This window comes from Aulonocara sp. 'chitande type north' Nkhata Bay, linkage group LG13, assembly GCF_057382095.1.
Source record: "Aulonocara sp. 'chitande type north' Nkhata Bay isolate Kocher_YH1m ecotype deep benthic linkage group LG13, A_spYH_male_GT1.1, whole genome shotgun sequence".
Lineage (NCBI taxonomy): Eukaryota > Metazoa > Chordata > Actinopteri > Cichliformes > Cichlidae > Aulonocara > Aulonocara sp. 'chitande type north' Nkhata Bay.
This window is the reverse complement of record NC_141356.1, coordinates 19,706,459-19,726,378: the sequence shown is the minus strand read 5'-3', so window position 1 is coordinate 19,726,378 and position 19,920 is coordinate 19,706,459. Positions and strand designations below refer to the sequence as shown.

Below are 19,920 nucleotides of genomic sequence, written 5' to 3'. Positions count from 1 at the left end.
GGACATTATGCAGCCCTTACATTTGGCTGACAAAAATATCTCCCTCCAGGAGGTGCAAAAAGCCCCAGACTACTTTTTGGCACTTTTTCCTGAACAGTAATAAACTGAAATTGTATGGACTGCATATTGCATAGTACTGTGTTTTCCATATACAGTATGTTGTATGTAGTAGTATAGTAGTAAGCATAATACTTAACCTGATTTTTTGTCTTTTCTTTCTAAAACATTTATGCAACATAATGAATACTTTCATGGATTTACTGTGTACAATAACACATTTGTCACATTGTGTGAAGAGAGCCCATGGAGTGACAAGGGTGAACATGCAAATTCCACACAAAAATGTCCCAGGATCTTCTTGCTGTTAGGCAAAGTTGCTAACACTTCACTACTGTACTCAAAAACCAAACTCAATCCTTTGTGTTTTCTTTCTGAAAAAATGTATTAAACATAATAAATACTGTCAAGGATTTACTGTAAACAACAGATCATTTGTCACCATATTTAAATGTTATACTAATCCCAAAAGACCTCTTGTCTTTTGGACTGGAGGAAGGCTGTATTTATTTCCACTTTCTTATTTTCTTGTCACAGGTGTTGCGTCAGAAGCAGGTGGAGAGTCCGGAGGTCAAACAAGTGTCTGTTCGCAGGTTTGCCACATTTGACCTTTTCAGCAGAAAAAGGCTTGTGGCACGAGACCACAGTGATACCTCAGATGACCAGTGGGTGGAGTACAGAAGTGTCTACTTTCCTGAGTACAGTGCCTTACTTAGGTACACACACATGAATGGATCCACATAAGGCTCTTGTTTCATTCTGGCATTTGTAAAGCACAGTGACACTGCAAAACACAAAGGGCCATTTTGTAATCCTGCAATATTATACTAGTTAAAAACTACTGTGAATATTTTTTACAATGTTATTTATCTTGTGTCATCAAAAGTAAAGACTTTAGTAAAGTTGAGTTGAACAAACAAAGAAAAACAAACAAAGAGAAGTATATATGAAGTACCACAAAGCTTTGGTCATGTGGGTGGAAAGAAAATATCTAAAACATGTTTCAATTTTAAATTAAAAGCAGATTTAAAAAAGGAATAATTTCAGATGTAGCAAAAATACAGCCCAATGCTTTTCTGCAAAATAGCTGTGTCAAAGATATGTAAATATATGACAAACCTAATTAGTATTCACTTTTTGATGCTTTTGCTATTGAACAAAGCTCAGAATGGTAAATTTGCACTTTAGTCTTCTTCATCTATCATCTATATAAAAAAGGATAGTTTATGTTCCAAGCGTGCTGCATAATCATTTATATTTTTGTATCTCTAAGGGATAACATGGGACCTCTTAGAGTTAATGAAGTGCTCAACAGTTTTGACAACACCGGTAATGTCTGTAAGTACATGCTTTATCTTACTAGGCATTGTCTTTGTAATGTGTTTGAGTGTTTATCAGAGCATGCATATGATTGTGTTCACAGCGGAGTTCATTTTACCCATAGTGCTCCCTGGCTTTTATCCTTGACACACAAGCACACCCACGCTACAAGTTTGGGTTAACCTCATGCTGTGTTCTGTTAGTGTTTGATTGATGGTTTGATGCAGGTGGTTTGATTCCCTCTCTCTGAATTGGAGTGTGTCTCTCGTGTGCTGCTTCTACAGTGATTTATCATGTGCTCATTCCTCCCAACTACCTTCAGATGTCCTTTAGAAGTAAAGTGGGTTGCAGTCTTATTGCTTCAGTCGACACTGATGAGTGGTTTGGGAGAAAGGAAAGACCATGAGTCAAGGAGGGATTTGCACATGCTCCATGATATGGAGTGGTCACTTCACTCGCTCTGACCTTCATTCTTTGAAACTGTTTTAAAGTGTTAGACTATCAGAAGTGGGTTTACTTCTGATTTTTTTTTAATTCAGGCTGTTCTGTACAGTTTCTTGTTGATGTATTGTAGCACTGTGTTTTTAACCACAGCGGCATTTCAGCTACAGTTTGGATTTTTTTTCTCCAAAATGTGATTTCAGGCAATTCTTTATATGCACAGTTACTGTAACTGCAGTTGTTTCTTACAATTATCAATGCATTTTGCACAATCCGTGACTTGCCCAAAATATAACATGAATGTTTTGTCTATATTAGTAAAAAGATCTCTTTAACTATACCTCAATATTAAAAATATTGCAGCAACATGACAGGAACAAATGTCTTATTGCAATATGAACAAGGGATTTGTAAGTATCATGTTCAATATATGTGCTTCTTGTTCACTTTGAGCCATTTTATACAGCTTTTTGTGAAGCTCCATCTTCCCAGGCATGTGACTGGTTAGAGAAAGGTCATGGGTTAGTGCTACTCAGCCAGATGGTTCCACGGGAGTCAGGGGTGAATGCCATGGCTAGAGGCTACTTCACTGCACACTGGAATCAGATTAGTAATGACAGAGCTCAGTGGCAACTCTCATTCCAACCTGCTAGAATGGGTAATCCTTTTTCTCCACAAGGAGACAAGAGGATCAATACTTTTTTCTTTGGAGAGTGAAAAAGAAGAGGTCATCATGTTTTTGGATTGTTCCACTCCACTTCACCGCTCTTTCTGGTTTGCAGATACCTCATTCGCTCTGTTTTTCATTCTTTTCCTTCTTTAGAGTATATATAAAGTAGTAACTTGTATAAAGGCTTTCTCCTTCACACAAGAAATCTCCAACTACTTAGAGCATACCCCCTCATCCACATTCCTCTTTCTCAATTTTCCCCTCTCACCATTGCTCCCCTTTCTTCCTTCTACCCCTCCACCTCTCTGTCTTCCCAGCTGGAGTCATGCTTTGCCAGATGGGTAACTGAGTTCCTGACTTGGTCAGTGGATTAGCACAGCCGGAGATGAGAGCATAGAAGAGGAAAAGGGGGAGATGGTGGGTGGGCATGCCGGAGGTGTGTGTGTGTGGGTGTGTGTGTAGAAAGGAGTAGAGAGCCACCAGCAAGGGGACCTCACTCGTCAAACAATAGGGCAGCCATCTCCCTCCTGTTCTCCATCCCATGTTTGGGGCTAGTAATGCGTGAGATCAATTAGGACTGGTTGAGAGGAGGCACTGAAAGGCCCAGAGGTGACCCTGTCAAAGCTCTGGGGTATATTTTTGAGGGCGGGAGTCAGTGAGAAACCTCTTTAAAATACACAAACACACATACTTACTTATGTGTGCTCGTCACAAAGATATACAGGCAGGGACAATACTTAGAGAATCTACTGCTACTGTGCTAATTAACACATATTCATTTCACCCACCATCACTCCCTCTCCACCTTTCCTGCTGTCTTGATAATCCCCTACCCCTGAGGTGTGGACAAGCCCAAATCCTAGGGGTCCTTGTCCTCCTGAATAGCGGGCTAAAAAGCCTGGCCGGATTAGCACACTGCTTCCAAAATGTGTGGACTCAGCTTAAAATTGCTACCCCCCCTCTCAGCGTGACCCTCTGTCCCAGCTATTGTATTTATCCCACAGTATATTGAACAATATATTGTTTCTTAAGGCGAAGATAAAGTCAGTACTTTCATTTTAAGACCAGTGGACCTTGCAAGGCTTCTCAGTGAAGAATTTAGGTTATGACAATTGTATTATGGATAACTTTTAAATAATGTACCATTTTTAATATATGGGATGATACAGTTTCCTTTCTTCAAGTTTGGGTTGTGCTGGAACCTATCCCTGTTGTCATAGAGTGAGAGGTGGGGTACAATCTAGACAGGTGGCTAATCTGTCTCCTATAATGTATATATGCATTAATATTAGTGGAAAATGCTGGTATAACTACCTTTCTAACACTACAACAAGGCAAGTGGACTCAAGAAACTACCTAAGTGAGCACAATAAAATAAAAGTAAGAGAATTAAAATGGCAAACCTAAATAGCTGCTTTAATATCTTTTTCCACAAAATCAGAAATCATTGACCTACTACTACTTTTTTTTTTTTTTTTTGGAACGGAGTGGGTTCAGGTTTGTTTTCTGTGGAATGACATCAGTCAGACCAGGACTTGTGAATGGCTCTTCCTACATATCCTAAAGATGGCACACACTTGACAGGTGACTGGAACATGACGTTCACTTGGTAAAATATATACATAGAAAGCACCCCATCTGGTGGTTATCCAGAGGTCATGAATCTGCAGTAACATTTGCTGCTTGTTATGTCTTTTCATTGTATGATTGGGACTATTTCAGTCTGGACTTGATCACTTTTAACTATCTGAACTCTGAACTCCTGACTTTCCCGGTTCTTTAGCTTGTAATTGTTAGAAAGCTTTGTATGGGTGTCGTTAGGAGTTTTAGCAGTGCTTGTTTCCGGCTAAGGGGTCAGGATTTTAGCACACAATTCATGCCCCTCGGGGCACAGGATGTGTGAATGTGTGTGTGTCTTTAAGAGGGTTTGGATAAAGCTTGTTGACGTCGCGGGGCTTTTGGTAAGAGGGCTTGTTGGGCTGTGGGGTCACTTGTTGGGTTAATGTTTCAAGCAAAGGTCACTGTGACAAACCAAAGTGCTTGTATGGACACACACACTAATTTTTCTTGTGTGTATGTGCCAGTACTTATAGCATTACACGTTCTGTCAGGATGCAAATCTGTTTGTATTGCCACTTTGTGGGTTACACAAATTGTTTGGGGACAAAAAGCAAGACTCCATTATATAAATCAATACATTTTAGGTGGAAGACATGATAAAGGTCAGGGTTTGGTTAAGATAAGGTTTAGTGTTATACATATAGCGGTTGTGGTTATGGTTAAGATATGTCAGCAGGAAATGAATGTAAGTCAATACAATGTCCTCTGAAGCACTGGAAACAGTGACAGTGAGATTGTGTGTGCATATAATCAAGAGCCTAGCGTCCTAATGAAGCCTAATAGAAGCTTCTTCACTACAGCTGTCATTGTCTAAATGACTACTAGCCTTTCAGCCTCTCAGTCATCCCTATTATCTCCCACAGACTTCACCTATCACCCCTGCTGGTAAATACTATAAACCCTGAATGTTTGAGTGTTTGAGGGAGGGTTGTGGAGAGCCGATTTCTGATGTTTGTGGTGGTATGGGGGCTGTTTATGACTGGAGGATGTATTTGGAAAGATAAGAGGGGTATCAGCATACAGAACGTACTAGATACATAAATAGCCTATCAAATAGGCCATTGAACAGTGCACGTGCAGGCTTGTGTTATTGTCACTCTCTGTTGAAGTGGTGGACAGGTATGTTTGTATCTGTGTGTTTTCTGTATTCAGAGGCACTGTCACCTTTATGTATGTGTGTTTAATGTTTTATACCAGTGTCTAAGTGTTCTTAGTGACTGTGTTTGTGTGTGTGCACACGTTTGAAGCTGCACATGTGCGTGTGTGTTGTAATAGGTGCCCCCCGTAGCCTCCCCTTGTGCCAGGCCTTTAGCGGAGCCCTGTTTGCATAATTATGCTAATTCATTGTGCCATAGTGCTAATTAGACCTTGTTAGACAATAGCGCTAGACTGGGAGCTGGCTGACATACACACACAGACACACACATAGTATGCTCTCTCAGACTGTTGTGTCAATGACAAGGTTTGCGGTCCCCCTCTGCGCTGTTTATAACATGCTCTCTATAGACATGGTTCTCTACTGGTGTACTCTGGACTGAGCTCAGGTGTCTCTTACGATTTTGATTTAAGCTAATGGAACAAAAATCAATGTGAAGCAAGACTGCTACACGAGCTTCTTTACAATATAACACAATTGGTACATGCCCTTATTTTCATTGTCTCTTATTTCTCAAAGCTGTTGCTTAATTGCTCCTTTGCCAGCAGTTTTTCTAATCTCTGCTTATTTTATCATTGTACATTATGATGATAAGATATAAAGGGCACTTCAGATTTTATTCAATAAACCATATGATCTGAATATGAGTCAATCCAGACCCCAAGCAAAAAATCCATGAATATCTTACGATTTCCAAAAAAATCCACATTTCTTAGTTTCTTATTTTCTAAAAAGGATGGTGTGATATTCTAATAGCCTGTTATGTCCAATGTAATCGATTCAAAATAATAATAATAATAATGAAAAATAAGATAAAGTCAGCTTGGTGTTATATATACTTCTCATGAGCAACCTACCATCATTTAACATGCTCCAAAAAAGGCTGGTTTCACTATCTATCTATGAAGGAAGGATAGATAGACACACTATATATATCCACAACAATTTTCAGAGTTGCTGTTCTCTTCAAGCATTTTGTTTGTGTGGCTTTGTTTTTGATAGACGATAAGAAATTGTTTGGTTAATATGCCTCAAATAAGCCAAATGAAATGCACAAAGCACAATTAAATGCTACTTTTGTATGTTCGGTACAGTTTTAAAATGACACATTGGGGGGATAAAAGTCCAGCATTTTTAGCCATCTTCACAGCAATTGTTTCTAAGTCTATAATTTAACCGCTAAACACAAAAAGACAGTCGCACAGTAAGTGGATGTGGCTTAGTGTGTATGCACATGTGTTTGTTGTGCGTGTGTCACTTTGTAGTGTAGGAGTGGGGGTTGGAGGTATTGTAAGTATGACTTGAGTGGCTTGGGGGCACATTGAAAGAGTTGCTGGTTGATTTAATTGAAAGTAATTGATTTTTGCTTCCGTACCCTTGTCTCCTCCATCCGTTGACTGGAGGAAATAAGAAACAGGGACTCGCCTGAAGTACCGTTGGGTGTTAGAAGCTTCTTGACACTCGAGAAGTAAACAGTCGCCACACTGCATCTAAACACAAGTTGATGCTAATGTACAGATGCAGGCTGAAATGTTTATGTACGTGCACGCACACACACAGACACACATGCAAATGCGTGCTGAAGGTCCCTGCAGTACAGCGTCATTATGACTTTGAGCACAATAGTGATTGAAGGTGAGCAGTTGGGTGTAGCTTTGCTTAAGGAGTTCTTTCCCTTTATAGCCAGTAGTTGATTTTGTGAATTTGTGCATGACTGAGAGTTTGTGTGTGTGTCCAGATGCGTGTGCACTTGCGCACTATTACCAGTAAGCGGTGGGGATTAAGTTCAGGAAATGAGTAGAGCGTTAAAGGGTACTTCCCTGCCTAGCGCTCTTGCATTGTCACCACTGCTAATACTCAGCTAATTACAAGGACATACTTTAACAGCAAGCTCAGCCCGTAACCCTCATGTCTCTCCACTTGGCTCCCCCTTTTCTTAGGTTACCCCCTTACCCTAGAATTAGAGGATGAAAAAAAGAGTGAAAGAAAAGAGAAAGAGTAATAACAGATCGCTCCCCTCCCTAAAAGCTCACCCTGCCTCTGGACGGATACAATAATTGGATTTTTCCCCATTTAAGTCACCCAACCCCTATGTGCCCCTCCTGGCTGTGTTCCCTATCGTGCATAAGCTCTACATACACTGGCCTCTTCAACCATGTAAAACATACACACAAAGAACGAGTGTGTTAGAAGAGAATATATATCACTTAGTCACGTTTGCTACCACTTTATTTAAAATCTGAGAAGTCTGGACAAAGAAGTGGTCTGGTAGTTATACTTTCTACACAAACAGTGGTAATCATGGAAAAAAACTTGTTTTTTACCTGTAAAAAGGAATGTTTTAACCTTCAAATATTTCAATCTGCGCTCAAGCATAATGATTAATTCAAATCTATAAAAGCTTCAAAGGCATTTTTCTGATTAATCAAGTACGCAATATATGATCTTTTACATTGTCACAATGGTGAATGCCCACTTAGGCATAACTGCACAGTGGCATATAAAAGTTGGATAAATTTAGTCCATGCTGCATATCCATACCCATGCTGCTTCATTCAACTAATTGACAAATATATACCTATAGCATTAAAAAATACACCCTTGGGGATAAGATTCAAGGTTCAAGGTTCTTTATTTGTCACATGCATAGTTATACAAGTATAACACACAGTGAAATGTAGCCTGACACGCTCCTCGACATGTGCAAAAAAATTGGGGGGGGGGGGGGGGGGGGGGGTGTAGAGGAAAAACATTATATATATATATATATATATATATATATTAGGGGTGCAACGATACACAAAATTGACGGTTCGGTTCGGTTCGATACTTTGGTGTCACGGTTCGATATTTTTTCGATACAAAAAAATGTTCATGCCTTTTTAATTTGTCATTTATTAAAATTATAAATATATATTTTAACTCAAAAGTACAGTTTTTAAATTTAACCCTAACCCTTGTGCGTGTTTTTTTATTTTGACAGCGAATGCACACCTGCGGACCACTTATGTGCAGCCCTGGTTATTTAGCTCATCATATTGCAGCCAAAGAAATTCTTTTGTCCATGAAACCATAAAGCTGCACTTTCTTTTTGCCTTATAGTCTGATTTGTCATAACTTCTCCTGCTGCTTTTACACACGCACTCACATAAGCTCAGCTATTCTCTGCGCGATCAACCTCTCACATATTTAAGCTTGCTGCGGGAGATTTCACTTGTCATGTTTGCATAGTAAGCTAACAATTAATAAGACGATGTCAGAGGAATTGGTGCACAAATTATCATCACTCACAGATCGGTGCTGTCGCTCTCTATACACAGTTCGCACGATTGCAAATTGAAAGCAAAAAAAAAACAAGCGCAAATTCAAACGCGATTTCAATATGTCACATATTGACAGTGGCTCACCGATGCCAATGACATAATTACCCAGCTACATTTCTGAAAGAATGCAAAAGCATTGACATATATTTTTCCTTCCTACGGACAGGGCAGAGATAGATTTTGGTAGCCCGACTGAAAAAAAATCGCTAGCCCCGGGACGTCGGGCTAGCGATATTGCGAGCCCTGTATCTGATTGAGGAATCACTCATCTTTGGAAAAGAGAGTTTATTACAGAGAAATGTCTCTTTCCAAAATAAAAGCTATACTATCCGCTTCTTCTGGGCTATATTCTCAGCAGCATAAGGAGAATCATGTGCTAACAGCTGTCTAAATGACTCGGCTAAAGTTAGTAGCATGCTTGCTTGTTTTTGTCTGCTTCCACTTGTCTTTGCACTAGGATGATGTCGGCGTAAATGTGCAGTCATATTCGTTGTGTTCCCACTAGTGCTTTCAGGTTAATCTCGTTGAAATGACCTTAACGCCACAACACGGCAAATCTCCGTTAACGAGCTACCGCCGATTGCCCCGTGCATGGGGCTAGACGGCCAACACGTTAACGAGCTAACTGCGCTAACACACTAGTTCCCACCCATGTAATTGAGCATTGCATGGCACTGTTTTACTTTAGTCCATGACTCGCTTACCTTCAGGGTCATACGTCACATGAAAACCAAAATAATTCCAAACGCCAGATCTGAATGAGGGTGGGGGAGGTCCATGTTGCAAGGAGAGCTTAACTTCTCTCTCGCTAGCTTGCCCTGCGCTCTTCCTTCCGACGATGCTGTCTGTGTTGAGCGCTCAGTGAATCTGCGTTTGACTACTCTGCCTAGGCTGCACTGTCGACCTTATATATATATATATATATATATATATATATATATATATATAACATGGGGTGCCACCATCATCCCACTTCTGACACCAATGTGGCGAGCTCAGACAACGAGGAGACAGAGGTGTCGTTTGGTCTTGCTTCCCGTGAGCTAGCCAGGGAGCACAGCCGTTTATTGACATCTGCAGAAGAACACTGCCGCTAGCTAACTGCTCAGCGCGGCAACCGCACAGCAACAACAACAACAACACACAGGGCGCCCTCTGACCCCGGAAGGACACACCGTCGCAGCGAGAGGGCGTCACCCGTCACTATGGCAACATAAACAAAACATAAGTGTACAAACAGAACCCCGAACAGCCCTGACCCGCTACAATATGATGCTGAGAATATAGCCCAGAAGAATCGTATAGTATAGCTTTTATTTTGGAAAGAGCCATTTCTCTGTAATAAACTCTCTTTTCCAAAGATGAGCGATTCCTCAATCAGATACAGGTGTTACCGCGCCAGATCCGCGGCCCCGAACCGTAGTAAGGAAACCTCTGGCAGTTACTTGAAGGTTCCGTAACTGACTCGTAGCCACCGGCAACAGCTTACTATACAGGTCAACTCCGCTAGCAAAAAGATCGAAGGAGGCGTAGGAAACTGCTTCACCGAACTTTATTTCTTCTCTAAGGCACGAACACCGCATACAGTGGGCTGAAACAGTTTACTCACAGCGAGCATCGCCGACACAACTCTGGCTGTTGAGGGAGTTATTATATTCCTTTTATTTATTTTCTTTTCGTCTCTTCTGTAGCTAACCGTTACTTTTTCCCCTTCTCCGCTCTCTCTCTTCACACACACCAGGCAGTCCCACTACACACATCCCGAATACATTTCCCATCAGGCTTCATCCTTAAAGGGCCATGCCTGTAACACAGGGCTTGCAAAATCGCTAGCCCGACGTCCCGGGGCTAGCGATTTTTCCAGTCGGGTTACCAAAATCTATCTCTGCCCTGCCCGTCGGGCTATTGTAGGAAGGAAAAATATATGTCAATGCTTTTGCATTCTTTCGGAAATGTAGCTGGGTAATTATGTCATTGGCATCGGTGAGCCACTGTCAATATGTGACATATTGAAATCGCGTTTGAATTTGCCCTTGTTTTTTGCTTTCACTTTGCAAATGTCCAGGTGCCTTCTTTTGGCGCGCCGGCCGGTCACCACCGGCGGGGAAAAAGTCACTCGGGTCAGAACATGGGGTGCCACCATCCCACTTCTGACACCAATGTGGCGAGCTCAGACAACGAGGAGACGAAGGTGTCGTTTGGTCTTGCTTCCCGTGAGCTAGCCAGGGAGCACAGCCGTTTATTGACATCTGCAGAAGAACACTGCCGCTAGCTAACTGCTCAGCGCGGCAACCGCACAGCAACAACAACAACACACAGGGCGCCCTCTGACCCCGGAAGGACACACCGTCGCAGCGAGAGGGCGTCACCCGTCACTATGGCAACATAAACAAAACAACTGTACAAACAGAACCCCGAACAGCCCTGACCCGCTACAATATGCTGCTGAGAATATAGCCCAGAAGAAGCGTATAGTATAGCTTTTATTTTGGAAAGAGCCATTTCTCTGTAATAAACTCTCTTTTCCAAAGATGAGCGATTCCTCAATCAGATACAGGTGTTACCGCGCCAGATCCGCGGCCCCGAACCGTAGTAAGGAAACCTCTGGCAGTTACTTGAAGGTTCCGTAACTGACTCGTAGCCACCGGCAACAGCTTACTATACAGGTCAACTCCGCTAGCAAAAAGATCGAAGGAGGCGTAGGAAACTGCTTCACCGAACTTTATTTCTTCTCTAAGGCACGAACACCGCGTACAGTGGGCTGAAACAGTTTACTCACAGCGAGCATCGCCGACACAACTCTGGCTGTCGAGGGAGTTATTATATTCCTTTTATTTATTTTCTTTTCGTCTCTTCTGTAGCTAACCGTTACTTTCCCCCCTTCTCTGCTCTCTCTCTTCACACACACACCAGGCAGTCCCGCTACACACATCCCGAATACATTTCCCATCAGGCTTCATCCTTAAAGGGCCATGCCTGTAACACAGGGCTTGCAAAATCGCTAGCCCGACGTCCCAGGGCTAACGATTTTTCCAGTCGGGTTACCAAAATCTATCTCTGCCCTGCCCGTCGGGCTATCATAGGAAGGAAAAATATATGTCAATGCTTTTGCATTCTTTCGGAAATGTAGCTGGGTAATTATGTCATTGGCATCGGTGAGCCACTGTCAATATGTGACATATTGAAATCGCGTTTGAATTTGCGCTTGTTTTTTGCTTTCACTTTGCAATCGCGTGAACTGTGTATAGAGAGCGACAGTACTGATTGGTGAGTGATGATAATTTGCGCACCAATTCCTCTGACATCGTCTTATCAATCGTTAGCTTACTATGCAAACATGACAAGTGAAATCTCCCGCAGCAAGCTTAAACATATGAGAGGTTGATCGCGCAGAGAATCGCTGACCGTTGTGTGTGTGTGTGTGTGTGTGTGTGTGTGTGCGTGCGTGCGTGTGTGTGTGTGTGTGTGTGTAAAAGCAGCAGGATTTATATTTTAGTTCTGCTGAGCCAAATAAGACAGGTCAGGGTGAAGAAGTGACAGCCAAAGAAAAGCTTACCACAAAACGGAAAAGTTATGACAAATCAGACTATAAGGCAAAAAGAAAGTGCAGCTTTATGGTTTCATGGACAAAAGAATTTCTGTGGCTGCAATATGACGAGCTATATAACCGGGGCTGCACATAAGTGGTCCGCAGGTGCGCATTCGCTGTCAAAAAAAAAAAAACGCGCACAAGATATGAAGTTGCATCGCGTGTTTGCATACATAAGATTTTCTGGAGGAGGACAGACATTTGTTTAAAACTCTTAAAGATGTCGAAGAAGCTCCTTTAAGCAATTACTTTGGTGTTCCTCTACCTCCAAAGAAATGTCAGAAGGAGTCCGAACCACAAAAGAAGCACGTATTCTCGGGAAAGTGGTTGCAGGAGGTGAGCTGGCTTCAAACAAATGATGAACGCACAGAGATGTGGTACGGAATGTGCCGTGAAAATCCCACTCTAGCGGACAAAAACAGTGCTTTTTATATGGACGCAAACGCGCGTTGCAACTTCTTATCTGGTGCGCGTCTTTTATTTTGACAGCGAATGCGCACATGCGGACCACTTATGCGCACCCGTGTAAATAACATAATGTTCTGCCGGGTGTGTTGTTGGTTTTCTCTCGATTTCTGAGTCGACAAGCGCCTTTGTTACTGGGACCAGTCATTTTAAGAAAGGCCCCCATTAGAACCCATGAGAAATGCAAGAAATGCATTATTGCTCAGTCTGCAATATCTTTCCCAGAACAAACACCAATTGCAAATAACATACTAAAAATAAACCTGAAAAATCTGTTTAGAACAGCGTACCATGTTGCAAAGAGTGAACTACCACTGGCAAAATTTAGCAGTCTTTGCAAACTTCAAAAAGCAAATGGCCTCGATCTTGGTTCCACTTGTCTCTTACCCGTGACTTCAGCGGAAATTTCAAATTCAGGATCTGACACAGACTGATTCATGTCCTACACAGTTCTTACAAGTTCATAGAAATTTCTGTTCAATTAGAACCAAGTATTTGAGTTGATGATTGTAATTTTTATACAATGTTGTAATTTGTTTTTCAACAATTTTTTGATTAATGTTTTGTTTCCTTTACAATATTATACTTTAATGTATAATATTGTAAAGGAAACAAAACAGGAAACAAAACATCAATCAAAAAATTGCTCTCTTTTTTATTCGGGCTACTTACATTTATTTTGGGCTACCAAAAACTGAAGAGTCCCTGCCCGAAGGGCTACCAGGGATTTTGAAATTTTGAGAGCCCTGAGATATATTTATTTTTTAATTACTTTTGTTTCAGCAACATTAAATTTAAAAACTGTACTTTTGAGTTAAAATATATATTTATAATTTTAATAAATGACAAATTAAAAAGGCATGAACATTTTTTTTGTATCGAAAAAATATCGAACCGTGACACCAAAGTATCGAACCGAACCGTGAATTTTGTGTATCGTTGCACCCCTAATATATATATATGTATATATGTATATATGTATATATATATGTATATATATATATATGTATGTGTGTGTATATATGTATGTGTGTATATATGTGTATGTGTATATATATATATATATATATATATATATATATATATATATATATATATATATATATATATATGTATATGTGTGTATATATATATATATATATATATATATATATATATATATATGTATATATATATATGTGTGTGTATGTGTGTGTGTGTGTGTGTGTGTGTGTATATATATATGTATATATATATATATGTGTGTGTATGTGTGTGTGTGTGTGTGTGTGTGTGTATATATATGTGTGTGTGTGTGTGTGTGTGTGTGTGTGTATATATATGTATGTGTGTGTGTGTGTGTGTGTGTGTGTATATATATGTATGTGTGTGTGTGTGTGTATATATATGTGTGTGTGTGTGTATATATATATGTATATATATATATGTATATGTACATTAATATGAATAGACATCTGACTATTTTACAGGATAGACAATATAAACATATTTAAAATTAAAGGAATTGAAATGTACATTGTGCCTTGGTTTAGTGTCTGGAAGAGTCCTGACTCAGTCAATTATAGATGATGGGGTTTTACTTATACTAACTGTTGGTGAGCTCTTTGTGAATGTGCCTTTTGTGTGTACCATAAATGTATGCACAAACACAAATGTGCTGAGTATGTTTCCATTAGAGAGCTAAGTGATTAGTGTGTGGTAGTTAATTTGGCTCTTGTTTATGCGTAAGCAAGTCTCTGTGTGAATGTCCCTAATGATGTTTTAAAACAAATAGATGATTAATGTGATTAGTGCGTTAGTTGGAGAGTGGAGCAGCTATAGTAAATGGCTACATGGCCATATGGGAATATGTTTTGGCTTCACTCCAAACACTCTGTTTGCGTTTGTGTGCTACAGAGTTTTTTGCTTTGCATTGGTTTCGCTATTTTCACCTGCTGTAGTGCTATGAAATTGAGTTGTGCTCTTTTTAAATAGCTTTTTAATCCAGTTTTTTTGTGTGCGCTTCAGTTGGTGACGAGGTAACTTTTATAAAGCTGGTGGAAAGTGTTTATGTTATACACAGGGCTCATTTTCTGTCAGCACTTTCTTTTATCTGCAGAAACACATCAGGTCTTGTGGGATTACCTGGTGTAAAGGCTTTATCTTTGTATTCACTTTAATTTGAAGTGTCAAAATGGACGTGCAAAGTATGTTTTTTGACATCACTGTAATTCTGATAATTATCAGTAAATGATTACAGCTCACTGCATCATTAGTGCTTGAGACTATTTGTCAAAAAGCCCTAACAGAGAGGAGGAGCAGCTGCTTGTCAACCTTGAGCCTTTCAACATGTCTTTGCTGAAATGGCTAATGTGTTTGCTATTTAGCTAAAGAGCCATTAACTTGCTTTGTGACTCACTATATAGCTTTAATGCACAAACTGCTACAGTCACTTGTTCATTCTGTCAGTCTCTCTCTCTCTCTCTCTGTCTGTCTGTCTGGAGACTCTCTAAATAGCCCCACAGGGGCCTTTAACTGTCAGTTGACTGTGCTAATGCTAGGTGTTGACGCTAATGGCTGTGCTACATGCTAATGTGAGTTAGTGTAGGCCTTTGAGGGGAAAGTTAACTGATTTTCAAGTGCCCCCCTGAGAGACTGCCCTAATCAGTAACAAGCTGAAGCATCTCTCTGGGGCTCCAGGTTGAAGAGACTGGAGCTGTTGTGGCTACGCTAGCTGGTAACTGCCATAGTGTGGTATTTACTCTGTCTTTTAGAACATAATGAGATGGAAGTTGACTGAGTTTGACATTAGACTTGTGAGAAAGCTACAAAGACTAAAGGGGTGATATAGTAATAGCTGTAAATGCATATATGGCACACTATAAATGTATATACTTATGTGGACTTTGGTGAACTTTAGACTTTTTTCTTTTACTCCCTGGTTCTTGCTTGCTTGTTCTCTCTCACACACATACAGGCGTCTCTGTATCTGTCCACAGCAGGCCATGGCGCCACAGACCTTTGTGTCTGCCCACTGAGGCTGAAATATACTCTCTCTGACTCCCCCACTCTCTTTCTTTCTCTTTTTCTTTCACATATGCAGTGAACAGAGGGAAAAGAATAGGAGAGATTACAGGAGGGTAGTGAGTGAGGTGCAGGCATGAAGAGGTCTAGTCATAATTTTAAAACGAGCCCAGCTGTTTCTCATGCACCATGATACTTTGCAAATTATAATTGTATAGTAATGTTTTTCTGTGACTAATCTAGGTTTTAATGCATATCTAACTGATAATATTATGATAGAAATCCCTTTATTGGGATAGATGTTTTTTGGTAGCTGTAATTTAATTTTGTGTCATTGCAAAGACAGAATATTCACATAGTGGGTTTTTTTCTCCTGTTTTTATAGCCATGTATATCCGCAGTGGCTTTTTTGTTAATTTTGGAGGTTTAATGTTGACTAGGAAAATGATCACATAAGCTCTGGCGTTAGGAATATGAAAATCTTGCCTGAAAAGGATAACCTTTTTATAAATGATTAAAGAATAGAGTTATTTATTGGAGCCGTATCTCGTGCCAAAGTTTCTTGTTTTTTGAGACAATGGCCAAGAAGACACAATACTGTGGTATCACATATCTGCTCTTTCCAAGTGAAGTGTTATATATTTGGGCTGTACAGGAGCTGATGGAAACAATTAAGAAAGAAGGAAAAGGTCTAATATAAAATATTACAAAATAATGTATACATAAAATCTGAAAAATATGTTTAAAAAAGTGCACAGTGCTGATAAGCTTTTAAACAAGCTAGGCTTTCATGTCATGCTAGTTATTTACTCCCATTATTCTTTCATTTCTAAAGATAAAATACAGCCTCAATATCCCATTAGATACTTGTGCTAATGAACAAAACATACATTTTGAGGCCTTATGTGCACATGTGCACAACAAATCGGTGTCTCAGTAGGGACAGAGGGGATTACTGAAAGATTGGTGTCCTACCCGGTGGCTGGATGGATTCCCTCCAAACTCCCAATGCTTCCCCACTGGGCCTTTTATCGTGTGTGTGTGTGTGTGTGTGTGTAGAGTAGAGAGCGAAGGTTAAGTGCAGGATCACAGATGGACACATAATTTTTAGTGCCCTATCTTCTTCCTCCCTCCCTTCCTTACTATTTCTGTGGGTCTCTTTTTATTCTCTACTTCTCTTATTGTGGTTTTAATCCTAAACTAAACTCTTTTTTTTTAGGTTTTAGCTGTTGGTATTTAGTGGGAGGCTAAGTTTACCTGCCATAACTACAGGAAATCTTGAAATTTTGCAGAAATTTCCATGGAAAGCCATAAACTAGTTCCCCTCTCACCACACTTTAAGACCATATCAATTATAAGGCCAAAACAAGACATTAGTAGGTGTTATTTTCGGTTTGTGAGTGAGTTTCAGTATTTACCGAAATATTATGTAATGGAGAATGTGATTAAACAATAATAAAAATGATAATTTGGTGTCAAGTATAATTATTTATCACATGTAAGTTTAAAATTCATCAGATTACCTCATTCAGACCTTCAAATGCTGAGATTTTTCTGAAGTAGTAGTTTCTAAAGAAGTTGTTTAAAAGATATTTCAGTGGGGCAGAGTGGAGTAGTAGCTTACCATGTCAGTGCTACAGGTTCTAATTTTCTTGTACTGCTGGTAACATCTTCGCTCACTGATTCATTGCTTTCCACCCTCTCGGCTGCACTTCTTCCCTCCCTCTCTGCCTTCCTGGCACTCTCTCCACCCACCAGTGATTGCACAATCTTCCCATCACCACCACAATCATAACAGCCCAGAGTCTGTGCCAGTGTGTAACCACCGCCAGTCTACACACACGCACTCGCACGCGCACACGTGTCCTCGAGGAGACATACAGCTGAAGCTTTTATGCCGCTTTCCCAAGTGGCTGTTTTCGAGCACAGCCACAATGGAGGGCCTAATGTGGATTTGTTTAGAGAGCTGGTTAATTGGAGTAGGATGCTCTAATTGCACCTCTTTCATGATGTGCGTTTCTGCATATTTGTGGAGGTGTGTGTGCGTGTGTCACCTGGCCTGTGTTTGGACTGTGTGTGTGAAAACATTTGCTCAGCCATAGCTACAGTATATAAACACTATAAGCTACATAACACGCATAAGGGGTGTAAAGTGCCTAAGTACAGAGAGAGAGAGAAAGATAAATAGTGCACCTTGTAATAGGTATAAGCTGGTGTATGTGCAGAGTGACCAATGTATCTGAATACACAACTGTGCATCTGTCTCTTTTTGTCAGTGTTGTCCCCCAGCTGGGGGTGCTCTAAGTCTTTGTATGACTCTGCTTTAGTTGCTTATGTTTCTGCCTGTGTGGATGAATGCCTGGCTGTGTGTACAAAGAAGCTTCTGGCCACTTTTAGCATCTTTGTTGTCATGCCACAATGTCCTTTTAAAGAGGAGCACTAAACCCTGACACATAGTGGAGATACCCACACACTTTCTCCCTATCACACTATCAGGTTCTCAGCTTCCTCACAAGAAAACTATGACTGACAAATCAAACATCCTGGTGCTTCTGCATGGCATCACTGAATAACAGGCATTGAAAATCGGCTGAATAATATAGCCTTTTCAGTCTGAATTAGCACTCTCTGCCACCGTTAGAAAGTATTTGGAAACATTTTAGGTTTTTATTTTTAGCTCTTTCTAAATATTTCCTGTCACTTTTATTTTCACCATTTCTATTTTCACCTCCTCTCTCTTGACTTGTCTGTACTTTCTGTCAGTCGAGTTCGCTTTCTGTCTCAGCTCAGCATCCACTTGATGATGATAATGTGCGAGCGGGTGTCTCTGTGTGAGTGATAACACATGGCATGCCCTACGTGGGCCATAGGCCTAGATTTAATCAATCATTGTCATTTAAGGCCATCCCTCAAGCAAACACACACACACACACGCACGCACGCAGACCACGGCACTTTAGTGGTCAGCTGAAAATTAGCGTTTTATACTTTGCTTGTCTGAGAAAAGACACGGACACTCTCCATCTTTCTTTAGACTTTTCCTTCTTTGTTTGTGTTCTTCTGTCATTTTTTTAATCATTGTTTGGTATTATGAGAGCAGAGAGTGATCTCTTTTGTTAGCATAAGCGTATGTGTTTGCCCTTCTCTTTGCCTGAGTGTGCCCCTATGTGTGTGCCTACATGTTTTTGAAGGGCCAGTCTAAATGGAGATGTATTATTAGTAACCATTCTGAGTTTGGCCACTGTTGTCCTCTAGCAAGGTAATCAGATCACTTAAAAGGCTACTTGGTCTATGGTCTGTGGCCTAAAGCTTTCTGTCTCTCCTTGTATGTCTCTGTCTCTCTCTATCCTTTAATGCCCCTCTCCAGAACACACAAAAACCCCAGAAGCCATGGCCATCACCCCTTATCTTCTCTCTCCTCAGTCAGCCGCTTCTCCTCACTACCACTCCTGTCCTTTACCTCCATGGGGGGAAAAAGGACAAGGTCATAAAGATAAACATAGAAAAGTGAAAGTGGGAGCAAGAGGGAGAGAGGGAGGGAGAGAGAGAAAGATCTGAAATGAACCGTCTCATTTGGACATTAGCCCCTGGGCTGTGGTGGTGAGAGGCCAGCTAGCCTAGCGGATAATGCCCAGTTGTGTATAAGGCATTTTTTTTTAGCTTCAGTTAGCTGGCTGCTTTGACAAGCTATTACTGGAAAGAAAGGAAGAGCAGGGTAATGCAAGGCCTCTTGGGAGGGTGACTATGACTGTATATATGTGTGTGTACATATATATATATATATATATATATATATATATATATATATGTATATGTGTGTGTGTGTGTGAGAGAGAGAGAGAGAGGTGGATAAGCTGCCTTTTGGACCTAGTGGCAAAGACATTGCTTTACTTACACATCACTGGTGGACTGAAGAGTGTGCAATACACCCGGATGCATAATGGTCTGTGTGTGTGTGTGTGTGTGTGTCTTGTCTCTTGACAGCATGCTTAGTGGACTATTTCCATCCATGCGTGCATGGTGATGGACAACATTGCCACAGAGAGTCAGCTCTTTGCGCTGCATATGAACCTTGTTCACTTGAGTAGACTGTTTAGTGAAAGGTCTCTTAACCTCAGTGACACGGTGAAGGTTGATAGTGGAACCCTTGAAAATTCTCCTATAGAGATACATGGGAAAGTTAAAAAAAAGTCTTTGCAAAGATAGTATATTTTAGTTATGATTGTGTTAATAAAATAACAGTTTTACTGGTAGCCAGTGGCCTTTTCTGTTTGTT

The 19,920-nt window shown here is 40.5% G+C and overlaps 1 protein-coding gene across 6 annotated transcripts in view; it reads left to right on the top strand.

The window, feature by feature from the left end:
- Positions 1-19,920, top strand: part of camkmt (calmodulin-lysine N-methyltransferase) — a 119,200-nt gene that overhangs the window by 1,472 nt on the left and 97,808 nt on the right. For all 6 annotated transcript variants that reach the window (XM_086259060.1, XM_086259057.1, XM_086259059.1 and 3 more), the window contains 2 exons: positions 595-773; positions 1,331-1,395. In XM_086259060.1, coding sequence (XP_086115186.1) covers positions 595-773; positions 1,331-1,395 — 244 coding nt within the window. The remainder of the gene's footprint in view (positions 1-594; positions 774-1,330; positions 1,396-19,920) is intronic.